Source organism: Mesoplodon bidens (assembly GCF_964165515.1).
Source record: "Mesoplodon bidens genome assembly, chromosome: 17".
Lineage (NCBI taxonomy): Eukaryota > Metazoa > Chordata > Mammalia > Artiodactyla > Ziphiidae > Mesoplodon > Mesoplodon bidens.
Genome location: NC_138174.1, coordinates 21,175,571 through 21,202,571, shown reverse-complemented (window position 1 = coordinate 21,202,571; position 27,001 = coordinate 21,175,571). Strand labels below are relative to the sequence as shown.

The 27,001-nt window shown below is 40.5% G+C and overlaps 1 protein-coding gene across 2 annotated transcripts in view; it reads left to right on the top strand.

Annotated features, from left to right (window-relative positions):
- The window catches only part of COG3 (component of oligomeric golgi complex 3), a 64,281-nt gene that overhangs the window by 23,417 nt on the left and 13,863 nt on the right, over positions 1–27,001 (top strand). For both annotated transcript variants that reach the window (XM_081214902.1, XM_081214903.1), the window contains exons 11-20: positions 282–373; positions 1,453–1,592; positions 3,244–3,404; positions 6,022–6,133; positions 10,269–10,393; positions 13,807–13,896; positions 18,224–18,344; positions 21,139–21,227; positions 21,337–21,471; positions 26,395–26,470. In XM_081214902.1, the coding sequence (XP_081071028.1) occupies positions 282–373; positions 1,453–1,592; positions 3,244–3,404; positions 6,022–6,133; positions 10,269–10,393; positions 13,807–13,896; positions 18,224–18,344; positions 21,139–21,227; positions 21,337–21,471; positions 26,395–26,470 (1,141 nt within the window). The remainder of the gene's footprint in view (positions 1–281; positions 374–1,452; positions 1,593–3,243; positions 3,405–6,021; positions 6,134–10,268; positions 10,394–13,806; positions 13,897–18,223; positions 18,345–21,138; positions 21,228–21,336; positions 21,472–26,394; positions 26,471–27,001) is intronic.

The window sequence follows — 27,001 nt, the reverse complement described above, 5'->3', positions numbered from 1 at the left end:
ATTTTAATTCAGATTATAGAAAAATACATAAAGATTATTTTTTTAAATACTTTTCAACTAGAAGAGTAGTTTTCATTGTCAAAAGCTTAGAAAGCATAAAGAAGAAAATAAAAATCATCGATAGTTCCACTGTGCAGAAAACCATTTTCTGTTCTTCAGGGAGTTGTTTTATGAATTATATATGCATAGTCTCTTTGTAAATAAAATGTTGGCTTTATTTCATAAACGCTGGAGTTGTTGTGTGTCTCTAACTGTAGATGGTGTGTGTTTGTTTCCCGCAGATTCGCAGTGGCTGTGCCTTTATGGTTCATGTATGCCAGGATGAGCACCAACTTTATAACGAATTTTTTACAAAACCAACATCAAAATTAGAGTAGGTGGTACACAGAATCTAACTCTTGTTTTTAAGATTTAAATTCGCTAATGGCTGTAATGGCTTATTATATTATAGGAGTATTCTAAAGTTAACTCTGGAGTGTTTTAACTTTTGTGGGTATGTGAACAGAATATTGTTGAATGGGACAGTGGTTATTTATTTTGAAATAGATGTGCAGCTTAAAGGCCAACATACTTTCGTATTGTTTAAATTATAATTATGGAGACAATAAGTTATGATAGTAAGAATCCTGTATAGGGAACTGTCTTGGTATCTAGATCCCTTTATCTACACTAAGTGTAATAATTCCTTCTATTTAAAAAATTCTATGATTCTAACTAATGAAGGACACTTACAAACGTAGATACTATTTAAAATCCTTTTTCTTATTTTTCTCAAAGTGTCTTTCAAACCCACTGTCAGTCATTTTGGGGTTCTTCATATTGGTGATTTTGACTGTTAAAAAATTCCAAGATTATGCCTCTTGTAAAGGGGAAGAGACAAATATATCTTACGGTTTTGATGAAATACTATATATAGAAGAGTACTGTTGACAATATAAAGAGTATAGACAGCCTAATGTTTTTCTTTTCAAATGTTTAAAATTGTCAAAATACTTGGTGTATGTCCAGAATATTTTGAGTTTTGTTTATCTAAGTCTGTAAGTATTCAAGAGTTTTGAACCTATCTTTCCTGGGGAAAATGTCACCATTTGATTCATAGTGGTGTAGGTTATAAAAGGAAAATTAAGTCTACTGAAATATTTTTTATTGTTTTTGAAAGGACATACACAAAATTATTGCTAACAGAAGTTGTAATAAATTGACATTCGGCTGGGGCCAGCTAATTGTTGAGGATCGCTTATTAATTCTGAGCTTGATTACTGATTCTAGCAAAAACAGTTCACAGAATTACTTTCAGCCTTTCACTTCTCATTATATAATGTTCCCACATACTATTTTCCAGTAGATTTTTATTTTTTATTTTGGCTGGAAGCAATCAAGGGTGACTTTTAAACTCTTAGGAAATACTGAAAGGATTACTGCTGATAACCATGTCTTATTCTTTCATTTTAGTGAACTTTTGGAGAAACTGTGTGTGTCATTGTATGATGTCTTCAGGCCATTGATCATTCACGTTATTCACTTAGAGACTTTATCCGAACTTTGTGGGATTCTTAAAAATGAGGTGCTTGAAGATCATGTACAGAATAATGGTAAATAAGTAGAAATGATCATTTCAAAGGTCTTTTAAATTATATCTATGGCTCAGTGAATTTGAAAAAGATTAGTACCTCCCCCCCATCCTTATATAAACAATATTTTTAAAACTTGGATTGATGCCTTGTCTTTTTGAATCAAGATGCACCTTATTCTGTGACTAAATAATAATGGGGAAAGAATTTTTAAATCTGGGCAAAATTGGTAATAAAATAATTATAGTTACTATTCTTTCTGGCATCTGAAATCCATAGAGGGGGCTTCCCTGGTGGCGCAGTGGTTGAGAGTCCGCCTACCGATGCAGGGGACACGGGTTCGTGCCCCGGTCTGGGAAGATCCCACATGCCGCGGAGCAGCTGGGCCCGTGTGCCACAACTACTGAGCCTGCGCGTCCGGAGCCTGTGCTCCGCAGCGGGAGAGGCCACAACAGTGAGAGGCCTGCATACCGAAAAAAAAAAAAAAAAAAAAAATGAAATCCATAGAGAACTGACCTTGGGTTGGGTATTTCTAGTACGCTGTTACCAGAGTACATAAAGTAATTGACTGTATTGCATAGTCTTAATTTAAAAAACAGAAATTGTTTTAGCATACATACATAGTAATAATTCATCTTTTTTGAAATTACAAATAAAGAAAAGCAATTCTCTGGAGTAGCTCTACTTTATTCATCTAATACATGCTTTAACAATTGGTTTGATTGTCATAAAAAACATGATTTTCCTAGTGATACTTAGGTACCTTTAAAAAATACCCTTCAGGTAATCATTTTACTGGCAGAAATTTTTGTCCTTACTTTGACTTTCCTTAAGAGACACTATAGGTTTGTTACTCTCCCGGAGTTTGTTATTCTATTGCATTTAGTTCATTCAAAGATGTACGTTTTCTCCCATTTTAATGCTGAATTAAAGATGATTTTTTAAATTAATGTAAATATTTATATGAGTGTGTAATGCCTCCAACTCCCCAGCCCTTAGAAAGCTGATACTGAATCACTGGTGTGTCTTAACGTTGATGGCATCTTAGAAATGAAGAAATTCTATACAAACGCATATCTCATTTTATTTAGTTATTTATTTGGCCGCACTGCGCGGCTTGTGGGATCTTAGTTCCCCAACCAGGGATTGAACTCGGGCCCTTGGCAGTGAAAGTGCGGAGTCCTAACCACTGGACGGCTGACGAATTCCCTCATTTTATTTTTTTATTCATTTTTCTTTGTGAGAATGTTAACAAGTCATTTAATATCTGTGGGACTCTATCTGTAAAATGGGGGTGATAACCTAATTAATAAGCTGCTTTAGCTATCTCTCAGGATTGGTATGAAGCTATAGAGATACTTTTTAAAAAACACAAAGCACTTTAAAAATAAGATTATTATTTATATTAATAATGGAAGTTATTTCACAGAGTCCCAGGAAGAAGATGTAAGGGCAAATTTATTTTCCAATTTTAAATTTGAGGAAATTGGAAGACGTTTATTAAATTTTTCTAAGGTCATCAAGTCATACCAAAGTAGAATACATCCAGTCCCTGAAGCAAGAGTGGTTTATACTATTACTAGACAATTTTGTAATGTTTTTGATTGTTTAAAGAAAATATTTTTTAAATCTGAAGGAGTGGGTGATTGACCTTTTTTTTTTTTTTTATCAGCTGAACAGTTGGGGGCATTTGCAGCTGGAGTAAAGCAGATGTTGGAAGATGTACAAGAGCGACTTGTCTACCGAACCCACATCTACATTCAAACAGACATCACAGGCTATAAACCAGCTCCTGGAGATCTAGCATATCCTGATAAGTTAGTAATGATGGAGGTAGGGTCTTCTTATTTGATCTTTCCCCTACCCCACACAACTTTTGGATATTTTATACTGGTGAAAATAGGATTTTTCTTTTTAATTCTCATTCAGGATGCAAAAATCAAGATAAACTTGCCATGAAATCATAGGAAATAAAAATTTTAAAAAACTGAACAGAAATAATTTGTTAGATTGTCCTTCCTTCAAGTTGTATTTTATAAACATTCTATATGGTTTTCTGTCCTTTTCCAGGAAGTGTGTCTTCTCAATTTTTAAATAGAATTAGTGCTTTCTATGATTTCTCTTTTTTTTGTTAAGTGACATAGAAGAGGATTAATAACATATAAGCCACCGGAGTTGATGGTCACATAACCATGTGTCGTCTTCTCTCATTAAAAACTCTGGTGGTTGTCTCCTCAAAATTACACAGTGCTGGTGTCCAGTTTATGGTTTGAAGACTTAGGTATATCTCACTGATCTTTCAGTTACATGTGTATCTTCATTTTCTTTGAGTGCTGTACAGAGTTAAAATAATGCATAGGGTATTAGTGCTTAAACAGAATTAGAACCTGGAAATTCTTTTTATTTGTCTATTAATTTTTTTGGATGACAAAATCAGGTTTACTGCTCCAGGTTAAACCAGGGGAGACTGGATATGGGAAGGGTGAGGGGGGAACACAGGAACTTGGTGAAGGCATCCTCCCGGCCTTGGCCGATGCTGAGTTCTCGGCAACCCTGGGAAGCCAACCAGTCAGTGCATTTCAGACCTGCTGATCACCTGCTCATGGGCCAGGCCCACAGTAAAGTTTGAGGCACAACCCAAGGCTCTGGGGAGCATATCCCTCCTCCCTGTGGGGTCACCTGCACAGGTCTGAGCACAGAGGAGGGGTCTGCGGAGATGGCCTCTGCTGGGGTTGCATCCTTAGGAAGGTATCTTGGTGGAGGAGGAGGCTGCCCCCTTCTTCTTGGTGGGGGCCTTCAGCAGCTCCAGCTTCTTGGGCAGACTGGTATAAACAGGTCTGTTTCTCAGCCTGATCTGGGGAGTTGTGCTCTCTCCCCTTCCTCCCCTCCTTTCCTTGTGTCCTTTGTATCGGTTTTTACATTCTAGATAGAATACCTGTTTTAATAGTGCTGTCTGATAGGGTGTTAGGTGATTGAGTTTACTATATACCCCCTCCCAGTTTAATTTAATGATACATTTGGTATGTTTATTTAGTCAACACATGGCCAGTATCCTGAGTGTTTTCTTTTTATTATTTTTTAAATTTTATTTATTTATTTATTGGCTGCCTTGGGTCTTCATTGCTACACGCAGGCTTTCTCCAGTTGAGGTGAGCGGGGGCTACTCTTCGTTGCTGTGCGCAGGCTTCTCATTGCGGTGGCTTCTCTTGTTGCAGAGCAGGGGCTTTAGGCAAACGTGCTTCAGTAGTTGCGGCACGCAGGCTCAGTAGTTGTGGCGCACGGGCTTAGTTGCTCCGCAGCATGTGGGATCTTCCTAGACCAGGGATCGAGCCCGTGTCCCCTGCACTGGCAGGCGGATGCTTAACCGCTGCGCCACGAGGGAAGTCCCCTGAGTGTTTTCTTGTGTAGACCTCTTGTTTTAAGTGTACTGCTTCCAGTAAATCTATTTGCTTTGTTTTTCTTTTGGTGAAGGTCAGGGATTTAAGGTGATCTGGCTGTGACATCTGTGTGCCATTTAGGGATTAGCTATACTTTCCGGTTTCTGTTTGCAGAATGAAAGGACGGGGCCTGACTGATACAGAGCCTGTCTCCTAAACAGTTCTCTGGCTATTCTTTTTGGTGGTAGGTGGGTGTCTGTTAGGCCAGGGGTCCCCAACCCATCCATGGCCTGTTAGGAACCAGGCTGTACAGCAGGAGGTGAGAGGCGGGTGAGCGAGCGAAGCCTCATCTGTATTTACAGCCGCTCCCCATCGCTCGCATTACTGCCTGAGCCACCCTCCCCCACATCTGTGGAAAAAGTGTCTTCCACGAAACTGGTCCCTGGTGCCAAAAGGTTGGGGACCGCTGTGTTAGGCCTTCATTTCTGTGTATTTCCACCTTTATAACCAATGTAAATTAGTAGGATTTTCATTGCCAACTTAGTAGTTAGTGACCTGTGTATATTTGATGATATTCTTTAGGTAGTGAAAAAGAGTTAAATAGTTTCAGTCCATAAGATAATTTTTAAAAATCTGCTTAAAAAATAACAAACTGTAGCTGTTCTCACATAAAGAAAAAACCTGTAGTTTGAGTTTGCCAACTCCTTGATAAAAGCATTTCTGACATCTAGAATGTACCCAATCTTAAATATGAATACTTTGTTTCTAAATGTAAAATAGAAAATTAAGCTTCTAATCTGAGCCTTGTATATTTGACTCTCTTCAGCAGATACCTTGTAATGGTTCTGAAATTAGTGGTTCAGAAAAGGCTATGTATGCCTTTATGAGAATAGAGACACTCTGTACCAATTTAACTTTTTCATCTCCATGTGTTGTTTTGGCATAGTTCTCTTAATTAGTTCATTTATCCATTAACTAGTATATATTTTTTTACCTTATAGAAAGAATGTGTTCATATTGCTAAACTCAGCTGAAAACTACACTTTAATGTTCCTTCTGATTTCTTTATACAGCAAATTGCACAGAGTTTAAAAGATGAGCAGAAGAAGGTACCACCTTCAGAAGCTTTGTTTTCAGATGTTCAGTTAGAAGAAGCAGAGCCTCCTAATAATCTAACAAAATCTGGTACGTTACGATGTTTTGGCTTCCAGCTTTTATTCATTCATTTAATAAACTTTTATTGAGGACTTGTCATGTCTCAGGCAAGAAAAACAGCTTGTGCCTTTGAGGAGCCCACACTTTAGCAGGGGGAGATTGGCAAGCCACAGGCGTAATTCAGGGGTGACAGGATAAAGGTAGGCACAGGGCACTCTTGGACCACGGGAAAAGGGCATCAGAATTGTGAAAGGGGATGAACTTTGGTTGCAGGAAGGCTGATTCAGTGAGAGGTGTGGAATCTGAAAGCTGTAGTGTTGATGAGTGTGAGAGAGCCAGGTGGAATAAGGTTGTTTTAAGATAGAATCGCATGGAGGACAGCATACAGGAATGGAAGACCATGGTTGCTTTGGGGATGTCAGGTGGTTTGCTGTGTTTGGGTACAGGTTCCTGTAGGAAGGAGCAGGCAAAACAGTCCAGCTTGTGATAGGTGTCAGGTGATAATCTCATGGACTTTGAAATTCTACCTAATTGTACCATCAGATTTGCATTTTTAAAAATGTATTGAGTGCCTAGGACTCGGGTAAAAAATTGACAGAAACGTATGGGATAGCTTGGACTAGGGTACCTGTTATGCAAGGAACAAAATTGTCCAAGAGTCACCCTGGATAACTGATGAGTTATCTAGACAACTGGCTAGATGAGAAGTAGGGCATGCCTTCTCCTCACCCCTCAGCTGTAAGAGTGACGCTCAAACTCAGCTCCACGTGGGACTGACTGGGAGTCAGGGGTACTGTAACTCCATGGGCTTTAAAGAGCCCCAGCTGCCCCCAAATCCCCAGGCTTAGTGCATCATCAGTTTATTCTGAGTCAACTCTGCAACAGTTGACACCCCAAATCCAGACTGCCAAACAGCCTCAGTATTCCCCATCGGACAAAGCCATTTTATCACGCCTGCCCTATAGGAAGAGAGACCATAGGGAGCTGAAATTTCCTTCTCTGGAATAGAACCCATGCCGTGTCCTAATGCACATCTTGGTCTAGTTAGCCTCTTGAAGAGTTACTGGGGAGACTAGAGTACATTTCTGTCTTACCAACCCTGGCCTTGTACCTTTCCCCAGTAAAGCTTATTCTTTAACTCATGCCTGGCATTACATTAAGGTGTTGTTGGTAGAACTGTGGAGACTGGTTAGGATGTTGTTGTGTTTTTCCATCTGAAAGGTAAAGGTGGTTTGAACCAGGGCGTTGATGGGGGGGGATGGAGAGAAGTGTATAGATGAGCGATAGAGTTAGAAGTTTGAATCAGTAGAATTTGGTGACACACTAGATACGGGGGCTAAGGAAGATTGAGTCAGGTCCATGTGGAACAGCCGAGAGATCTGTATTAAATGGGTCTAGAGTTATGCTGTCCAATACGGGAGCCATAGAGCGTGTGAAATGTGGCTAGTCCGAACGTGCTGTGTGTAAATACACAACAAATTTCAAAGACTTAGTATGAAATAAAGAATAAAATGTATCTTATTAGTCATTTTTATGTTGATTATATGTTAAAATAATGAGATTTTTGATCTATTAGATTAAATAAAATATATTCGAAGTAGTTCCACTAGTTTTACCTTTTTTAATGTGGCGTTTTAATGTGTCACATTTTTGATTCACATAAAAGTCCTCTTGGACAGCACTGCTCGAGAGCTATAAAGAGGCAGCTGACTCAGAGGTAAAGCTTGAGGACTGTTGTTGCTTCGGACTTGTATGAGATCAGCCAGGACAGAGAGTAGAGTGACAGTAACAGAAGTCTGGGGAGAGAGTCTTAGGAGCAGATGGAGGGAGGGGGTGCGCTGGGCCGACAGGGAAAGGACCGCCAGAGGGGTCAGAGGGTGTGATTAAGCCAGAGGAGGAGGGGTCGGCAGATTGATTTGAGTAAAGAGGTGAGAAATAGGAAATGGGAGGATATCGTGGCTAGAGGGTGGGGTACTGAGTTTTCCTGATTAAGAGGTGGAATAGTTTGGAGTAATAAGAAGGTCTGTAGAAAGTAATTCTGAAAGAAAGTCATAAGAAACTGTCTGGAGTAGGGGGTGCAGGGGTGGCAGTGAAGGTCTTTGGAGTTGAGAAGGGCAAGGATAACCATGTGGGTCATCCCTACGGTTGTTGACGCTGTTCAGAATAGAGCTGGAATTTGGGATGGGAAGCAAGGCTCGGGGAGTCTGGTGGCAAGGGGAGCAAAAAAGAAAGGAACGAGTGTCATCACTTCTGCTCCCAGGGTATGTGGGAAGTGACAAAATGAGATGGCTCCGAAGTGATGTGTTGTTCATGTCGTGGGAGTAGTGTCAGGGCAAGTTGGTGGAGGGCCCACTGGGTGAGGAGGCCGATGATGAGCGTCTTCAGAACGCACGGACCTTGTTCTCTGCGTGGAGAAGCGAGGGCAGCGGCAGGCTCGCAGAGGGAGGGTGGTGGGGGCCCACGGCGGGAGCCGCTGCAGAAGCCCTGCTGCCGGGTTTGCTCGGCTCTTCAGAGGAGGCAGCCAGTAGGCACCTTACTTGGCGACTTGCTGTGTAAATAAACTCTCCCCAGTCAGCTATTTTAACTATTAACTCTTCTTCTCAGGAAAGTGAAAAAATGAACAAATAAGTCGACTTCTGGCTTTGAACTACATAAATGCATTTACTGCACTAAACTTTAATTTGGGAGTACCTTTTTGGCTCTTTATTTTGAAGGAGGAATCCCGCAGATATCCTAATTCTTAGCAAAACTAAGGATACTTAACCTCCTGAGTATTCCGTGATATAATTTGCCCAGTTTATTCTTTGTCCTTAAGAGATTTTTTATAACGTAGGTATCTTAGTTTAAAGTAAGGCCTTATGGAAGAGCTCTTTAAAATTCTACAAGTACTACATGCTTTTGAGAAACAACTAAGCTTACAGAACTGAGGAGTGAAAGCATCGGCCCCAGCGTTGCCCTCTGCCCTGTCCTGCATAAATCCACTCCGCAAGCTCCAGTTCTCCTTCTGAGCATATGCAGATCGAGCTCTGTTTAAATTTAAAAACTTTTTGGCCACGCCGCACGGCTTGCGGGGTCTTGGCTCCCCCCACCAGGGATCAGACCTGGGCCCCCTGCAGTGGAAGCGCAGAGTCCTAACCACCGGACTGCCAGGGGAATTCCCTCTAGCTCTTTTTTTTAAAAAAGGAATTCTGTTTTGCTTGGCTTTACTTTTCTTTTTTTATTATTAAAAAAATTTCAGATAAACAGAATGATGCAATGAACACCTGTGCCCACCACCCAGATTCAATACTTAACATTTTATTGTATTATGTATATATTTGTGCCAATCACTTTAAAGTAAGTGATTGACATCATTGCCACTTTACCTTTGAGTATTTCAGCACCTCTCCAAAAAAAAAAAAAAGGGCATCTTTCACAGAACCATAAACCATCATTGCAATAAAAAATTTAGTAATGTTTCCTGATGTGCTCTAATACCCAGTCCATATTTCAGTATCCCCTCTTGTCCCAAAGTATGGTCCCAGCTGCACTTTCCTGGCTCGTGTGAACTCTGGTCCCTCCACCAGAGTGATGGTGCGTCCCTTACAGAGGTGTCTCTGCTCAGACACATTCCCCCCCATGCTCCTCCTCACGCTTGCTGGGGCTGCCTTTTGGGTGGGTGGGTGGGGGATGGGCACTCAACTCTGGTCACTTGGGAATTAGATACACTAAGTAGGCCTATAAGTGATGGAGTTCAGCACACGGAAGGCAGGCTGTCAGGCAGACCAGCTTTGATTAATCGTCCTGCTTAACATGCTTTGCTTTCTTGCCACTCCCCCGCCTCCCGCTTGCTTCCACCTAGATCTGTCCCCTTTTTATCGGCTGCATGGTGTTCTGCAGTATGTGTATACTGCTCATGTCGTCCAGGAAGATTATCGATCACAGTCTGGAGAAAGCAACTTGGGCTGAGTGTACATATGTGTGTAGTCACGTGTGTCCTCGGTGTGTTAAATCTCACCTGTCACTGATTTAGGTTTCCTTTGGCATTCTCGATTAAAGGCGAGGCTAGAGAAAATGGATACCTCCAGCCATTGATAGCTACTGAGAACTAACAGTTTATAATTGCTATGCAAATACGACAGACCTCCGTGTGTGAAATGTCTTCCTCTCCATTTGGAATTTTTAGGTTCAACCGAATCTCTCAGTCCTAGAGCACAGACCACAATTTCTCCAGCAGATCTTCATGGAATGTGGTATCCTACAGTTCGACGAACTCTCGTCTGTCTCTCCAAATTGTACAGATGTATAGATGTACGTGTGTAAATTCTTGTATCTTTACTGTAAATTGCTTGCTCTTTCACTTCAAATATTTGTTTAATTTAAATTTTAAGATCTTGATATAATATATTTTGTTTGGTATTAGATGAGAATAATAAGATTGTTAGATACAGAGATAACTTTAAGATCAATCTAATTTAGAGATTCCTTTTTTTTTTTTTTTTTTTTTTTTTGCGGTATGCGGGCCTCTCACTGTTGTGGCCTCTCCTGTTGCGGAGCACAGGCTTTGGACGCGCAGGCTCAGCGGCCATGGCTCATGGGCCCAGCCGCTCCGCGGCACGTGGGATGTTCCTGGACCGGGGCACGAACCCGTGTCCCCTGCATCGGCAGGCAGACTCTCAACCACTGTGCCACCAGGGAAGCCCCCTAATTTAGAGATTCTTAACCTGAGCATTCTGTAGACCCTCAGAATCCTCTGATACAGGGGTCCCCAACCCCCAGGTCACGGACCGGGACAGGTACCGGTCCGTGGCGTTAGAAACGGGGCCGCACAGCAGGAGGTGAGCAGGCCAGCGAGTGAAGCTTCATCTGCCGCTCCCCATCCCTCCCATTACTGCCTGAGCCACCAACCCCCGATCCCATCCGTGGAAAAAGTGTCTTCCACGAAACCGGTCCCTGGCGCCAAAAAGGTTGGGGACCGCTGCTCTAATGGGCTTTGGGTAGTCTGTGAACATCTTGAAGTTGTGTGTAAAATTTTGTCTGTATGTTTGTATTGGTGTCTTTCTGAGGAAAAGACCTATAGCTTTTATTGTTTCTTATAGGTGTCTATGGCTACAAATACATTTAAAACTACTGATTAGGGCTTCCCTGGTGGTGCAGTGGTTGAGAGTCCACCTGCCGATGCAGGGGACGCGGGTTCGTGCCCCGGTCCGGAAAGATCCCACATGCCGCGGAGCAGCTAGGCCCGTGAACCATGGCCGCTGAGCCTGTGCATCCGGAGCCTGTGCTCCACAACGGGCGAGGCCACAACAGTGAGAGGCCCGCGTACCGCAAAAAAAAACAACAACTGATTAATTCATCTGTCTTAGTTTATAGATGAAGAAAAAGAGAGGCAGAAAGATTATGTCCAATGTCACATAGGTATAATATACATTTAGTACTAAATGCAACTACTTTAATTTAGTTTTGCACTCAATTTAAATCAGCTTCCTTAACAAGTAGTTGTCGGATTACATGTTTCTAACCCTGGACTAATTTTAATTATTTGCTGAAATTAGCAGTACCCTTTTAGTGTTTTTAGCCCCAACTTATACTGTGCATTTATTTTAGGTAACATTTATTTTAAGCATTGCAGTTTAATGATATGAGTATCAATCCCTGAATGGTCAGATTTGTCTACATTTATTTACTGTCAGTGTTAAACCCAAAATAGTTTATAAAAATCAGTGATTTTAATTCACTTTTATTTGTTTGTTTGTTTGTTGTGTTTTGTTTTTTTGGCCATGCCGCACGGCTTGTGGGATCCTAGTTCACCCACCAGGGATTGAACCCGGGCCACAGCAGTGAGAGTGTGGAGTCCTAACCACTGGACTGCCAGGGAATTCCCTAATTCACTTTTTAAAAATTAATTTGATTGTTACAACTGAAACAGCATATAAAGAGAGAAGTGATTAAATATAATGGTCATGTAATTAATTGTCCAGATGCCACTGTTTCTTAAGAATATGGTTCAGAAGGGTGCATGTATATCTCCTCCCACTCTGAGATGCTCTGTACCTCAGAGTCCTCAGGCCTGAGCAAAGTTGCACAGTTGACTCATTGGTTCATTAGAGTGCTCACGACTGGGTGTCTATTTTAAACTGCATCGTTACTGGAGTTTGTGCTTGGAGATTCTGAAATTCAATCAGAAAGTGCCTTTTGCTCAGTTCAGGGACTTTTAGGGGTGAGGCCAGATCACCTCTGCAGAGTTAGATGTCTCAGCCTTCTGCCCAGCTGCTGAGATCTCCTCCAGAGGGGGGTTTGGACATTGGCAGTTTTTCTTCCCCAGGTCCCCCCAGGAGGTGTATTGAATGATGGTGTTAGGTTGGGATTCAGAGACTTCCTACAGTGGAGCCAGGATCCCAAGGGAAATAATGCGGAGCCACATTCCACATAGAATCCATTGTCATCACAGACCCTGGTGAAGTCTCTTAGGTGCTTAACAGGAGTTTTAGCCAAACAAGAGGTAGGCCCAAGGATGTTACTCTGCCTGTTTTTATTTTCTGCCCTAGGCTTGCCCATTACATTTTCACCTAGCTTACATCCAAATCTTCTCCCTCTCTATCTTACCAATCAAAGGTGAGGAGAGACAAATCCAATGAAAACCCCATTAAGGCTGAGCAGGAGAAAGAGAGGGCCTCAATCTAAGCTGCACATATTCGGTCTTCCTAGCAAGAGGCAGCCCTCATCTCTTCTTACTATACAGTAGCCTCATGAGAAACAGAAGTTAGGGAAGCAGTACAAAAAGAGAATAAAGCATCCGGTGTGAGCCCAGAGCCCAGAACGGGGCCTAATAATAAAAATTTTGCTCCTACGCATCCCTCAGTTCCAAGGGAACTGACAGGAGTCCCTGCTCAGACCAACATCCCACACCTCTAGGGAGATAGAGAAACGGCAGAATTAAAGTAATCATGCTTCACATTCTACTGTGTAACCTGATTTTGTTTTTACTTAAGTATGTTTTATAAGAATTTCACCACCTCCTATTTAGCATTCTTTGATTTCATGCACAGTGTTCTATAATTCAGATTTACTAGTATTTTGTTTGTCAGCCCCCTATCATTGAACATTTATTTCCAGGTTTTTTTGCTGTTTTAAATAATATTGTGATGAAGAGCCATGTGCATGAATCTTAGAATACAGTACTGATTTTACTTGGGGTACATTTGTAGAAGTGGATTTACTGAGGCTTTTTTTTTTTTTTTTTTTTTGGCCGTGCTGCACGGCATGCGGGATCTTAGTTCCCTGACCGGGGAGTGGAAGCTCAGAGTCCTAACCACTGGACTGCCAGGGAATTCCTACCGAGGCCTTGTTCTAAAGTTGGTTTTATGTATTTAAAAAACAGCCTGTAACATGAGATCATGCTGGAGTGAGGGCTCCATGAGGTCAGAATCACATCTGCCTTGTGAACCTACCACTGTACTTCCAGCATCTAGCACAGAGCTGCATGAAATAGGTGCTCAGGAAATATTGTTGAAGGGTCACATGAGTGTTTTGGCAGATGCAAATTAGGAAACTATGTGCTGGTCTAGAAAGATTGCATGGGAATAGGAAACTCCAGGAGGAATACTGGTAGTAATAAATTAATCCATCAGATGAGGGCAAGCAAGCTGTACTCACAGCCTACGATTTTCCTTTTTTCTGTTTTTGAAGTGCTGCAAGGTGATGTTTCTCTTTTATTTCACCAGAGGGCAGTATTCCAAGGATTATCACAGGAAGCCTTGTCGGCCTGCATTCAGTCGTTACTTGGAGCATCAGAGTCTATCAGCAAAAAGAAGGTTTGATGGAGTGTTAGATGAAATCTTATCGCCTATAGTAATATTGTGGGATGCAGCATTAATTTATAGGCACAGAAATTTAAAGCCATTTTGGCAGTAGGATTTGTTGAATATGATTTAATTTTGAGGCCCTTTGAGAGAAGCTAGTACTTCATTTTAGTGCTCAGTAAAGACTGCTCTACATGAGAGTGTCCGCTTTGCTAAAGTACCGGAAGTGATACTTAGGTTATAAATCCTGTAGGATGAAGGTTTCTTGTTCTAGCCATAGCAACCGGGAGGTACCGGACTGCTGTTTCCTCGGAATACCAAAACAGTGTTTTCAAGGAAATGTAGCAATTTATAATCATCCCTGCAATGACATTTTAAATAGTTGAATGGCCTCACTTGGAGGAAATCAGCCAGTCAGTTTGGAAGACAGGCAGTTGTGGCCCGTGGCTTATGTGACTAGAAAGTTGCCATGATTTTGTAACTTAGAGTTTTTAATCAAGAAGAAGGGATCTGGGGCTGAAGGCTGTTGACATGTGCTTCTCCCACAGCCCCTGAGACTTTTTTCAGAAAGCATGGTTCAGAGTGCTGCTCTGCCTTGCTCTCCACTTAGAATACCTGTTGCCACCTACAGGGAGGAAGCTGTCCGGGGTGTGTCCAGCCAGGATTTCATAGCTGCTGGGAGTTTTCAAACCTGTGAACCTTCCTGGACTTCCAGGTTTATAAACTTGGTTTCTAACTTCCAGACTTTAGATAAATTAAAACCAAAAAACAGCAATCTCCTCACAAAAGAATTTGGGACCTTAGAAAAGCTCTATCTTTGTTTGTGACCACCATATGCTCCCATTCATGAAATCGAGAGTTGAAATGAAATTCTGACAGGGGGACTAGAAGAGAATAGAAAGTTAAGTTATAGACAGGCAGGTTGAAGTTTAAAAAGTATTTCCAAGTCTGAGCTCTCACATTGTTTTATGGTATGGTAGGTAGAATTAGGAAACACTTGTCTAACATTAGGGAAATGGTTAAGTAAATTGTGGTATATTCCATATAGGGGAATATTACACAGACGTTAAATTTAAAAAAATGAAATAATAAAATTTAACTTAAATATGTTAAGGCAAAAAAAAGCACAGGATACAAAGCAGATATACACTATGACTTTATATAATGAAAATATGTGTTAAAAAAAAGTAACGGTGAAAGCTTTTGGGTGACTATAGATGATTTTTTCTTTCTTTTCCTTACACTTTCTTTACTTTCCACATTTTTTACAGTGAGTATGTATTTCTTAGATTATCAGAGGGAAAAAATGACCTAATTGAAAAAAAAAGTTCATGTGCTTATGTCCTCTTGTACCACTGTCCTCTTTTTTTTTTTTTGTGGAATGTGGGCCTCTCACTGTTGTGGCCTCTCTCGTTGCGGAGCACAGGCTCCGGAGGCGCAGGCTCAGCGGCCATGGCTCACGGGCCCAGCCGCTCCGCGGCATGTAGGATCTTCCCGGACCGGGGCATGAACCCGTGTCCCCTGCATCGGCAGGCGGACTCTCAACCACTGCGCCACCAGGGAAGCCCAACTGTCCTCTTTTTAAAGGGGGGAGTGAAAAGCCTTTTGATTATTCAGTCTTTTGCCCTCATTGCCTGTAAGGCTATTCTCTTTTATTAACTCGGTTTCCTTCATATTATAAGGTGCTTAAGTATGTATGAGGAAGCCCTCAATTTGGTAGGAATTAGCTAATTTATTTTCATGACTGAGTTTATATGCTTTTTGCCTTTCAACTTTTAAAAAAGTGATCAATGAAAATGGCTTAATGTCTTAGAGAATTTCTTAAGGCAAGAAATTCTTCTTACATACTTAAATCAAGTACCTAGTATATCAGTAAACTAACACAAAGCTGGATCACAACAGCTTCAGTAAATTCAATCTATATTATACTATTTTCTCCATCGGAGCTGTTAGTTCTTTTGAAAATAGAGCAAGCATTCAAAATGTGTAGCATTTCCTACTTACCTAATGTTCTGTGTTCCAGAGTACAAAGTGAGTTTCCATCAAATAAATCGTACTTGTATGTTGATTATGTGTTTATTTAGGAGGGAGGTAGGCAGGGAGAGAGAACAGAGAGGAGTCACTTTAATAACCTCTTTAACGTTTATACAGGCACACCTCATCTTATTGTGCTTCGCTTCGTTGCACTTCACAGATACTGAGGGGTTTTGTTTTTGTTCTTTACAAATTGAAGTTTTGTGGCAACCCTGCATTGCACAAGTCTATTGGCACCATTTTTCCAACAGCATCTGCTTATTTAGTGTGTCTGTATCACATTTAGTTAATTCTCTCAACATTTCAGAGTTTCATTATTATATTATGGTGATCTGTGATCTTTGATGTTACTATTGCAAAAAGATTATGACTTGTTGAAGGCTCAGACGATGGTTATTTAAAAATACTTCATTGGGCCTCCCTGGTGGCGCAGTGGTTGAGAGTCCGCCTGCCGATGCAGGGGATACGGGTTCGTGCCCCGGTCTGGGAGGATCCCATATGCCGCGGAGCGGCTGGGCCCGTGAGCCATGGCCGCTGGGCCTGCGCATCCGGAGCCTGTGCTCCGCAACGGGAGAGGCCACAAGAGTGAGAGGCCCGCATACCGCAAAAAGAAAAAAAAAAAAAATACTTCATTGATAAAGATGGCTAGCATTTTTAGCAATAAAGAATTTTAAAATTAAGGTATATACATTGTTTTGTTTTTGGTTTTTGTTTGTTTGTTTGTTTTTTTGCGGTACGCGGGCCTCTCACTGCTGTGGCCTCTCCCATTGCGGAGCACAGGCTCCGGACGCAAAGGCCCAGCGGCCATGACTCACGGGCCCAGCCGCTCCGCGGCATGTGAGATCTTCCCGGACCGGGGCACGAACCCGTGTCCCCTGCATCGGCAGGGGAACTCCCAACCACTGCGCCACCAGGGAAGCCCTATACATTGTTTTTTTAGACATAATGCTATTGCACACATAATAGACTACAGTATGGTGTAAATGTAACTTTTTTTAAAAAATAAATTTATTTATTTTTGTCTGCATTGGGTGTTCGTTGCTGCACGTGGTTCGTTGCTGCACGTGGGCTTTCTCTAGTTGTGGTGAGCAGGGGCTACTCTTAGTTGTAGTGCACGGGCTTCTCATTGCAGTGGCTTCTCTTGTTGCAGAGCACGGGCTCTAGGTGCACGGGCTCAGTAGTTGTGGCTCGCGGGCTCTAGAGCGCAGGCTCAGTAGTTGTGGCACACGGGCTTAGTTGCTCCGCGCCACCATGTGGGATCTTCCCGGGCCAGGGCTCGAACCCGTGTCCCCTGCATTAGCAGGCGGATTCTTAACCACTCCGCGCCACCAGGGAAGCCCTAAATGTAACTTTTATATGCACTGGGAAACCAAAAATATTCATGTGACTAGCTTAGTTGTGATAATTACTTTATTGCGGTGGTCGGGAAGCAAACCCGTAATGTCTCTGAGGTATGCCTATATTGCTTACTGAAGAACAACTTTATTCGTTTCCTAATGCAGTGTAATTTCATTAAAAATATTTTCAAAGTAAGATTCTGTCTTGAATAGCAGCAAGAAGGAGCAAACATAGCCTAGCTCTTAATATACAGACTCTTTTCTGAAATGAGGGCTATGATTATTCACTATTTTGGGCTGGGTCAGAGCTTGAGAACTGAGCTTGAATCACAAGACTCTTGTGGATGAGTCCTGAGAGGGTAAAAGGAAATGCAGGGCCTCTCAGGGGTGTAGGTAGTCAGTGCTCTGTTGCTGGCAGGATCATCCAAAATGGTAACCCCAAATCATTTTCCATTTGGAGGCTCCTTTTGTACTTTTATATAAATATGAGTATTTCTGATACTCTGTATATTGAAACCACTTTGACCAAATAGTGAAAGCCTGGTTCCTGAGAGAAACTAGGAAGCCCTGAGAGATCAGAGTCGTGCTCATACTTGGAACTTTTAATTCCTGCTCTGTGCTGATATTGGACCACATGGTTTCTTCTATTTCTGCACCAGGTTAGAACAGATTTGACTTCTCTTTCTAAATGTGTTGCTTTGCAACCTTTTTGTCTGATTTATTTTCTTGGGTTTACTAAATAGAACAGGTGATAGAGTTAGTAAGAGTTTGAAGCAAGATTTTTCCAGATAATTCTAACATGGAAATATGGGAAGAGTTCATCACACAACAAAGGCGTATTGGTGCCATATAGTTAGGCTAAGGGCCATAGACCTAGATAGATTAATGTTGATTAATAACATGTGTTTTATGTGCTCCTATTTTTGTTTAATCTGTGATAATATCCATTTTTCTGTCTTTCAATTTAGACTCAGATTGATGGACAACTTTTCTTAATAAAGCACCTTTTGATTCTTCGTGAACAAATTGCTCCATTTCACACTGAATTCACCATTAAGGAAATTTCCCTGGACCTCAAGAAAACTAGAGGTACTTCATTGTCCTGGCTGGCACAGTTGGGTGTGTTTGGCCTGTCCAAATGTGTCAGCACAGGTTATAGGTTTATTTCATGTTCATCTGCAATTTGTTTGCATGCTGTGCTTGCTAAGCATGTTACTTGTCCATACTAAAACTGAGCTCTCAGCATCCTAATTACATCTAACTTACTGTATTTTCTTTATGAAGAGAACTATATCTGAGCATTTCAACTTGCAAAAGAGTATTACCTCTCTTAGACTCTGCCACATATTACCATAACCAGTTAAAAAATGAAAAATCACTATAAAAACTACTTAAGAGTGTCAACTAATTGGAGTGATTTTAAACATTGAGTTGGGTTTATTAGTTCATAGAAGCTGAGACAGCCAGCTGGGTAAAATAGGAAGAAGACTTATCTAAGAGTCTGAGTTAGGTTCCGTTCCTGGCCCATCATTTCCTGGCTCTTGTGATCGTAAATGTGTGTTTTCGCTTCCCTACCCTGTGTAAAAGGAGCAGAATCCACTTGTCATGATGCTTTCACCAGAGTATCAAGATCATTAAGAGTGAAAACAAATGAAAATACATATTAAAGTGCTTTTGTAAGCTTAAGGTGCTTAAATAAACTCGAGTTGTATTATTATTAAATCAGTTGGTTGTTAAGTAATCATGTAGATAGGGTCTTTGAGTTGGTAATAGACATGGAATCATCTTGGGAAAGGTGATTCATCCGTCCTGATGGTTTGTTGCTGACTGAATTAACAAGTGATGATTTCTAAAAGATCAAAGTAGTTATTTTCTAAGATGTTGATCTTAAACAGTTAAGGATACACCATAAATATCCATCTCCTTTAATTACTTACAAGTTTATCTAAACTTTGTCTTTTCTTAACCATTTCTAAGAGAATTAAGCTCTAACACCTTAAGCATCTGTTTATGGAATGAATGAATTCCTCCTTATGTATTGGGGGAATTGAGAAAATTCATAGCCATTCAAATTACCTTCTGTATTCTGTGGTTTAGAGGAACTCCACATAATAGGATTTCCAAGAGGAGCAGGTTGTTACTTTCCTAATGACTGTGCTTATAAAATAGCAGGCTTGATTTAAATCACCTGAGAGCCAAGTCGTCTCATCATGAGTCATATTAAAACAGCTTATTCTTTTTCTTTTCCTAATGCACTCTCCTTTTCACCATAGGGAATACCTTTTGCTTCTGGTGGCATTTATTTATTTATTTATTTACTTTTGGCTGCGTTGGGTCTTCGTTGCTGCGCACGGGCTTCCTCCAGTTGTGGCGAGCAGGGGCTACTCTTCGTTGCGGTGTGCGGGCTTCTCATTGCGGTGGCCTCTCTTGTTGCGGAGCATGGGCTCTAGGCACGTGAGCTTCAGTAGGTGTGGCTGGCAGGCTCTAGAGCTCAGGCTCAGTAGTTGTGGCGCACGGGCTTAGTTGCTCCGCAGCATGTGAGATCTTCCCGGACCAGGGCTCGAACCCGTGTCCCCTGCGTTGGCAGGCGGATTCCCAACCACTGCGCCACCAGGGAAGCCCTCTGCTAGTATTTAGATAGTAAGCCTGTATGTTATTCATATACTTTGTAATTTTTTTTTAAACAGCAGCCAGATTTTCTGGCTTTTGCCTTTATAGAATGCATAATTTTTTTACTTTATTCTCATCGGAGGCTGCCATCACCCAACCTTTCTGGTTGATTTCCTGCTTTGCTTTCAGCGTGAGGTGTGGAAATAGTGCCTTAACCTTGAGGAATGCTAGGCACTGATAGTCCTTACTTTATTTAAGTAATGGGATGAAGCAGGGCTGATCTATTTTCTTTTGTATTTTTTCTGATTCATAATTTGTTGCTGCTTCATTCTACTACAGATCCACTGAGGTGTGAGAAAATGAAATACTCTAAAATTTTGGCAAATTTTGGTATAAAGTACGTTTTCCCTAAAACCTTATGAAGGTTATGTAATCCTGCCATATGATCACCTACAGTTGTTCAGGTTTCTTACAGAAAAGACAGCAGAAACAAAGAGTCATTTACTAAAGCTTTACTCTGAATCTGATACAGAGGTGTGTTTTTTGTTTTTTGTTTTCCCAGTAAGATCAGGGTCAAGGCAGGGAGTACAGTCTGGTGTGTACTTGTAAAACTAGGGTTGGAAGCATTTCATGCTTTGCTTTCTCCAGCCTGCCAGGGCAAAGCAAAGAAATGGTCTTTTCTGACTATCACTTAATAATACTTGCTATCTTTACTTTTAAGCCTCTAACCTCTCATGACTAACATTATACCTTATTGCATTTGAACATCAATGAGACCTGTTAATACTTTGCATAGATTCTAATTAGTCTGGAGGTTAAGGGGTAAATATGTCCTTTTGGTGTTTTTTTTCTGGCTGACACATTAGTTTATTCTCTGCTTCAAATGAATAAATTTCTGTGCCAGCCAGATCTTAAACAAAAGAAGCTGGGTAAGTATATGAATCTTTCTTAAAAAGCCTATTTAACATCATAAAAGTAAAGCAGTGAAATTTTAAGGTATTGATTACCATTTATCCTTTTTCTTTTTTTCTATAAATGAATAATTGTGATGAATAGTCATTTCGCAATTCTGAGTTCTAGAAGATAATTATGTGTGAGTGCTATAGCCACCGTTGGCACTAACCTTATCCACTCGTGGAGGTGACTTGGTGCAAATGAAACCCCTCTTGCTCTGTGGTAATAGAGAACTAGTGTATGTTTACACACTGAAATAGGAACTTGGCTTCTTGTTGAAACTGTACATGTTCACTGGATGAGTAATTTTGTTTCACAGATGCAGCATTTAAAATCCTGAATCCTATGACTGTTCCAAGATTTTTTAGGCTGAACAGCAACAATGCCTTGATAGAGTTCTTGTTGGAGGTGAGGAGGAGTCTGTTTTCTTGGTGGTGGGAGATAAACGATATTCTTTACATGTCTGGTAATTTCTAGGCACATAAAAACAGGAGGAAACTGTCATCTTCTCTTTAAGGGTACTCCTGAGATAAGAGAACATTATCTTGACTCTAAAAAAGATGTAGACCGTCATCTGAAATCAGCCTGTGAGCAGTTTATTCAGCAACAGACCAAGCTGTTCGTAGAGCAGCTGGAGGAGTTCCTGACAAAGGTATAGACCTTGGTGCATATTTGGTAATTGTGAATTCTTCCCTAGATTGCATTTTGTTTTTGTTCTTTTTTTTTTTTAATAGAAATCCATTTTTAATTAATTTTATTTATTTATTTTTGGCTGTGTTGGGTCTTCAGTGCTGCATGCGGGCTTTTTCTAGTTGTGGTGAGTGGGAGCTACTCTTCGTTGCGGTGCGTGGGCTTCTCATTGTGGTGGCTTCTCTTGTTGCGGAGCACGGGCTCTAGGCACGCGGGCTTCAGTAGTTGCGGCACGCGGACTCAGTAGTTGTGGTTCACGGGCTCTAGAGCGCAAGTTCAGTAGTTGTGGCGCACGGGCTTCGTTGCTCCGCAGCATGTGGGATCTTCCCGGACCAGGGATCGAACCCGTGTCCCTTGCATTGTCAGGCGGATTCTTAACCACTGCGCCACCAGGGAAGCCCCTAGATTGCATTTTGTATTACTCTCTTATGAAAACCTTGGCAGAAGGAGACAATAGGGGTAGTGATAAAGACAGAAGATATTAGCTTTTGAAAGTAAGAAATGATACCAAAAAAGCAAATACAGAAATGTTAAACTATTATTTATCATTGAGGTATATTACTTGTTTAGTGACTTTTAGCCCATTCATCAAGTATTTGGAATGTGTGTGTGTGTTTTTTCCCCACCACAGAAATATAAAAGGAGGGTGGTGTAAATGTTTTCTCCCAGCCTTTGATTTAAAAAAAAAATGGTGCAAGTATGGATATTTTGTAAGTTACAAACCAGTCATCATAGTTTTTACGGAAATTGTCCTCATGGAAAACTAGTTTGTAGATTGTAGTATTTTTGGGAGAGCACCCACATTAATACTGGTGGGAAGTACTGTAGATGAATATTTTGCAATAACAACAGCAGAACGAATCTTCTGATATAAGCAAGTTGGTTATAATGAAATCTGCCATTAAAGGGTTTTTTCTAGAAAAACACAGTTTTCCCAGAAGTCAAGAGAATGAAAATTCACTGATGGTAGTTGTCCAAGTTGACTGTAGTATAAATTTGGTAAATCTGGTATAACTCTGGGCATTTGGAAGATTCTGGACACTATGAACATTCTTTAAAAATTAGAGATTTATGTAGAAAATATGTATTCCAAGTCTGAATTATGTAATGGCCCTCCATGGACATGCTACACGTCTATAGCAGGGACCCCTGTGTAGCTGTTCATGCACCTCTTTTTATACTCCTCTCAGTATGGGACTGGGGGAGGGAAAGGCCCTGCCCCTGATCATCATTGAGAAGCCGTTCTCCCTCACCCGCCTCTGTCTGCTCACTCTATATTGACCTTACTCAGATTATTCACAGTTGCCTCATGTTTCCTTTTACAACCCTGGTCTCTCGCTGCTCCTTACTGTTCAGTGAGAATCTTTAGTGGATACTATGGCTTAGAGGACCCGGCATCCCTTTTATGTTATCTTATTCCAAATTTAGGTTTCTTCCCCTGTCCTGTTGGCATAGAGTGGGTCAGAGGTAAAGATATATACGCACACACACGCACAGGCACGCACACGTGCATTGTAAGCACTAGAGTTCATACAGATATACGTGATCATTTAAGACATTGTTTCTTAGAGTTTGTGGACCAAACGTTTTTCACGTTTCACCGGGTCAATATTACTAGTATTCTGAATAGCAGAGACAGAGTAAATGATTTTAAAACCTTAAAATAATTTCCTTTAAAGGTAATTGTGCAAGTGCAGAATCTTATACCCCTTTTATTATAATTGGCATTGTAAGGCAGCCAGTTCTTGTACCTTGATAAATGCTCACAAGAAAAGCAGTATCCATAGATGCAGAAAGGAAACAGTATTTCATCTTTCATTTGGATGTATGCTTGTAGGTCTCAGTATTTACTATTTGGATGTAAGCTTCATCAACAAAATGTCCTCAGCTTGTTTCTAAGTTTGGACTGATTTTTAAAATATATATAGGTTTGCCTAATAAAACAAGCTGTGAGAGTGTATACAGAATGTTCTTAGGTTGTCAGAAGACTCCAGGTGTGATTCTGGTCCCCTTTCACCTGTTGTAAATTGGCTTTTTTGTTTATGTAGCTCCTTCCTGGGGCTCTCTTTTTTGAGCTGCTTTGTTTTCATTAATTCTCATTACATGCCTGGTACCTGGAGTGAGTAAACATCTCCATTTCACAGACTAAGAAACTAAAGTTTTGCAGTGTGACCTGTATACACGAGATAAACATTTCTACAGCATTGTAATCTGTCTGGTGTAAACATCCTTCCTGATTTTCTGGTACAGTTAATGAAATTTCTTGAGAACAATAAAATTATAAAATTTTATTTTATAAAATAATGAGATTTCTTGAGAATAAGAAAATGGTTCTAGAAGAACTATTGCCTTGTTTCTTGCTCCTTGAAAAATAACCTTTTCTCTCAGTATTTGAATGGCCCTAGGGAGTGTAATACTGTTCTCTAAGTGTTGGGGGTGGCGGTTCATATCAAAACATTTGGGTCAGTTATTTTTTAAAACTAAAAAACTGTCGATACTTTTTTTATGTCCTAGAATTTTATTGTACTGAATATTGCTTGAAACAAACTCTTAAGTAGGGCTTGGAAGAGTCTTGGGTGTAGGAGAAAGAGCATAGCATTTCGAGGCAGGAAAGCTGAGCTCTGGACCTCCTTCTGCACCTCCTGACTGGGATGGTAGTGGTCACTTAGCTTCTCCAAGCCTCAGTTTCTAATCTCTACAGTGGAGATAGCTATTGCATCTCTCCTCCCTACTTAAGGTTATTATGAGGACCAAAAGATGATTTTATATATATAAACATACTCTGTCAGTGCTTAAAGAAGTGTTATTTTATAGTAAAATGTGACAAATTTGCAGTGAAGATTTTGCTTTTGCAAAAAATCTGAATGAAAGCATTTAAAAGGAAGTATAATTTCATGTTTAGAGCTAAGCTAAAAGTGTTTCCCCTTGTGGGACCAGTTTATGCTAAAAACTCAGACTTGTATTCCTCTCAAGCAGTTTGCTAAATTATTGCAAGTTTATTCTTAATGTTCCCTCTGAAGTATTATTAATTTCCTCAGCAACACTATAAATTAATTTTTTCCCCTCGGCATAGTGTGTGTAATAGAATTCGACCTATAAATTTAATTTCTGTTCACAAGGAGCTATAACCTAATGGGAAATCAAGATGGAAAATGTGTAAACATTAAGATGTATACAGCAATGTCATTATGAGACAATGGGTCTGTCTTCATCCTGTAGGGTTTTAAAAAAGATGGGGCTAATTGGGGAAAACTTTTTAAGAAAATGCTCCTTGAGGTTTAACTTAAAGATAAATATATTATCTAGGTAGTAAATAGAGATGAGTATACAAATTTGTATTTGCTTTTAGTATAAAAATAGTTATATACAATATATGTCATTATGAGATTGGTTAAATTCTGGAACAATCAGTGGCATAACAGGCAGCCATTACTATTAAAGCATAACAATTAGATACAGAAAAATGTCCAGGATTTAGACTTAAGTGGAGAAAAAAGTTTTCAGAGCACTGTGTTCCTACTTTTGTAAGTGTAGACACATTAGTATGTTTATATATTTACGGTGGGAAATATTTGGGATAATATACACTAAACATGAACATGTTTTTCTTTAGCATTGTCTAACCTATAATCGTATGTATGACTCACTTTTTTTTTTTTTTTTTTTTTTTTTTGCGGTACGCGGGCCTCTCACTGCTGTGGCCTCTCCCGTTGCGGAGCACAGGCTCCGGACGCGCAGGCTCAGCGGCCGTGACTCACGGGCCCAGCCGCTCCACGGCATGTGGGATCCTCCCGGACCGGGGCACGAACCCGCGTCCCCTGCATCGGCAGGCGGACTTTCAACCACTGCGCCACCAGGGAAGCCCTATGACTCACTTTTAAAAGCTGCATCTCACAATAAAAAATAAAGACATAGAGAGGAATTGAGTGACAGTGGAAAGGGGTGATTTTATATACACGGCAACATGAGCAAAGGCCTAGAGTGGTCCAGGAATATGAACTTGGTAGAAATAGAGAGAGGGCTGGAGAGGCCTGAGTTAACATTATATCCTGTCTATGCCCATCCTCTGCCTAAATATTTGTGTGGCCTTCTTTATGAGAAATCTAAAAAGTTGGTGTTCAGGTTTTTCTAATGAGACTATCTGCTGAGGCCAAGGTTATGGCCTGGACCGTTGGCACGTAGCAGTCCATTTTTTACAGATGTTTTGTGCATTTCTGTCCTTCACCCTCCCTAGCTACAGCCTAGCCGCACCGTAATTTGCCATCTTAAGAACATTCTTGTCCGAAAGCTAAATGTATGGTTTTGCTTCTCTGTACTGATGCTGAGAAATGAAAAGAGAGGTGAATAGAGGGTGGGCATCCAATTCTTGTACCTAGAACACTGGCTAGTCAAATGTGCTTTTTGATGCTATCTGAAAATCTTTTTTTTTTAAATAACATTCTCTCTGCCTGTAACGAAGAAAAGGACCCTCTAGGTATATAAAGGAAATTTTGTCCAACTGCTGTGATATTTTTCTAATAACATAGGATAGTAATTTAATGTTAACCTAACAGTCCACTGAAAGAGAGGCCTGTTTTGTGTTGACGTTTCTCTCGGTCTTCATTTTTGTCTTCCTACCCTGAAATGTTTCAGGCTGAATGCCTCAGGACAGTGGTATGGTTTTCTTTTTGCAAAAGAGTGTATGCCTTGAAATCACAGAAGAAGTTTTGCTAGAATATTTTATTGGTTGTAAAGGACTATGAGATATGATGCATTTTCTTTTAGGGCTGCACATTTGATTATCATTATGCTTTCATACGTTCAAGTGGTGTATCTGTTGAGAGCAGTACGAGTTTAATTTGTCATCAGTGAAATGAAACTTTTTTCCTTTTGTCCCCTCTACTAGGTCTCAGCACTAAACACAATGGCCAGTCAGGGAGGACCCAAGTATACTCTCTCTCAGCAGCCTTGGGCTCAACCAGGTACCCACGTTTTACTGTTTGGGACTTCTTTTTTTAGGATGTCAGTTAATTTGCATTTATATAGTCTTGCTCCGACAGCTGAAGTTGGTTTCCTACTCCTGCTGTGGTTTAGGTTAATGCAAGATTCATTTTGGAGCTGACAGGTCTTAATTGAGCCAACACGACTTGCATTTCAACAAGCATCCCAAGAAAGGAAGAATTAAAAAAATATAAATACACACACACACACATATATACATGCATATATACATGCACACACACCCAGTTAAAAATAAAATATGGCTTAGATGGAAACGCTTTGAGTGTGGTGGTTTCTGTACACTTGATTTTCATTGTCCTAGAGTGAAAATACTGTGTTTGATAGTATGAAATTAATGGAGAGAATGCTGCTGTTTCCAAGTATTATATGAAGAAATGTTGGACATTACATTTTAAGCAAGTTATATCCTCTTTTTTTTTTTTTTAACTTTTTTTTTAAGATGTTGGGGATAGGAGTTTATTAATTAATTAATTTATTTTTGCTGTGTTGGG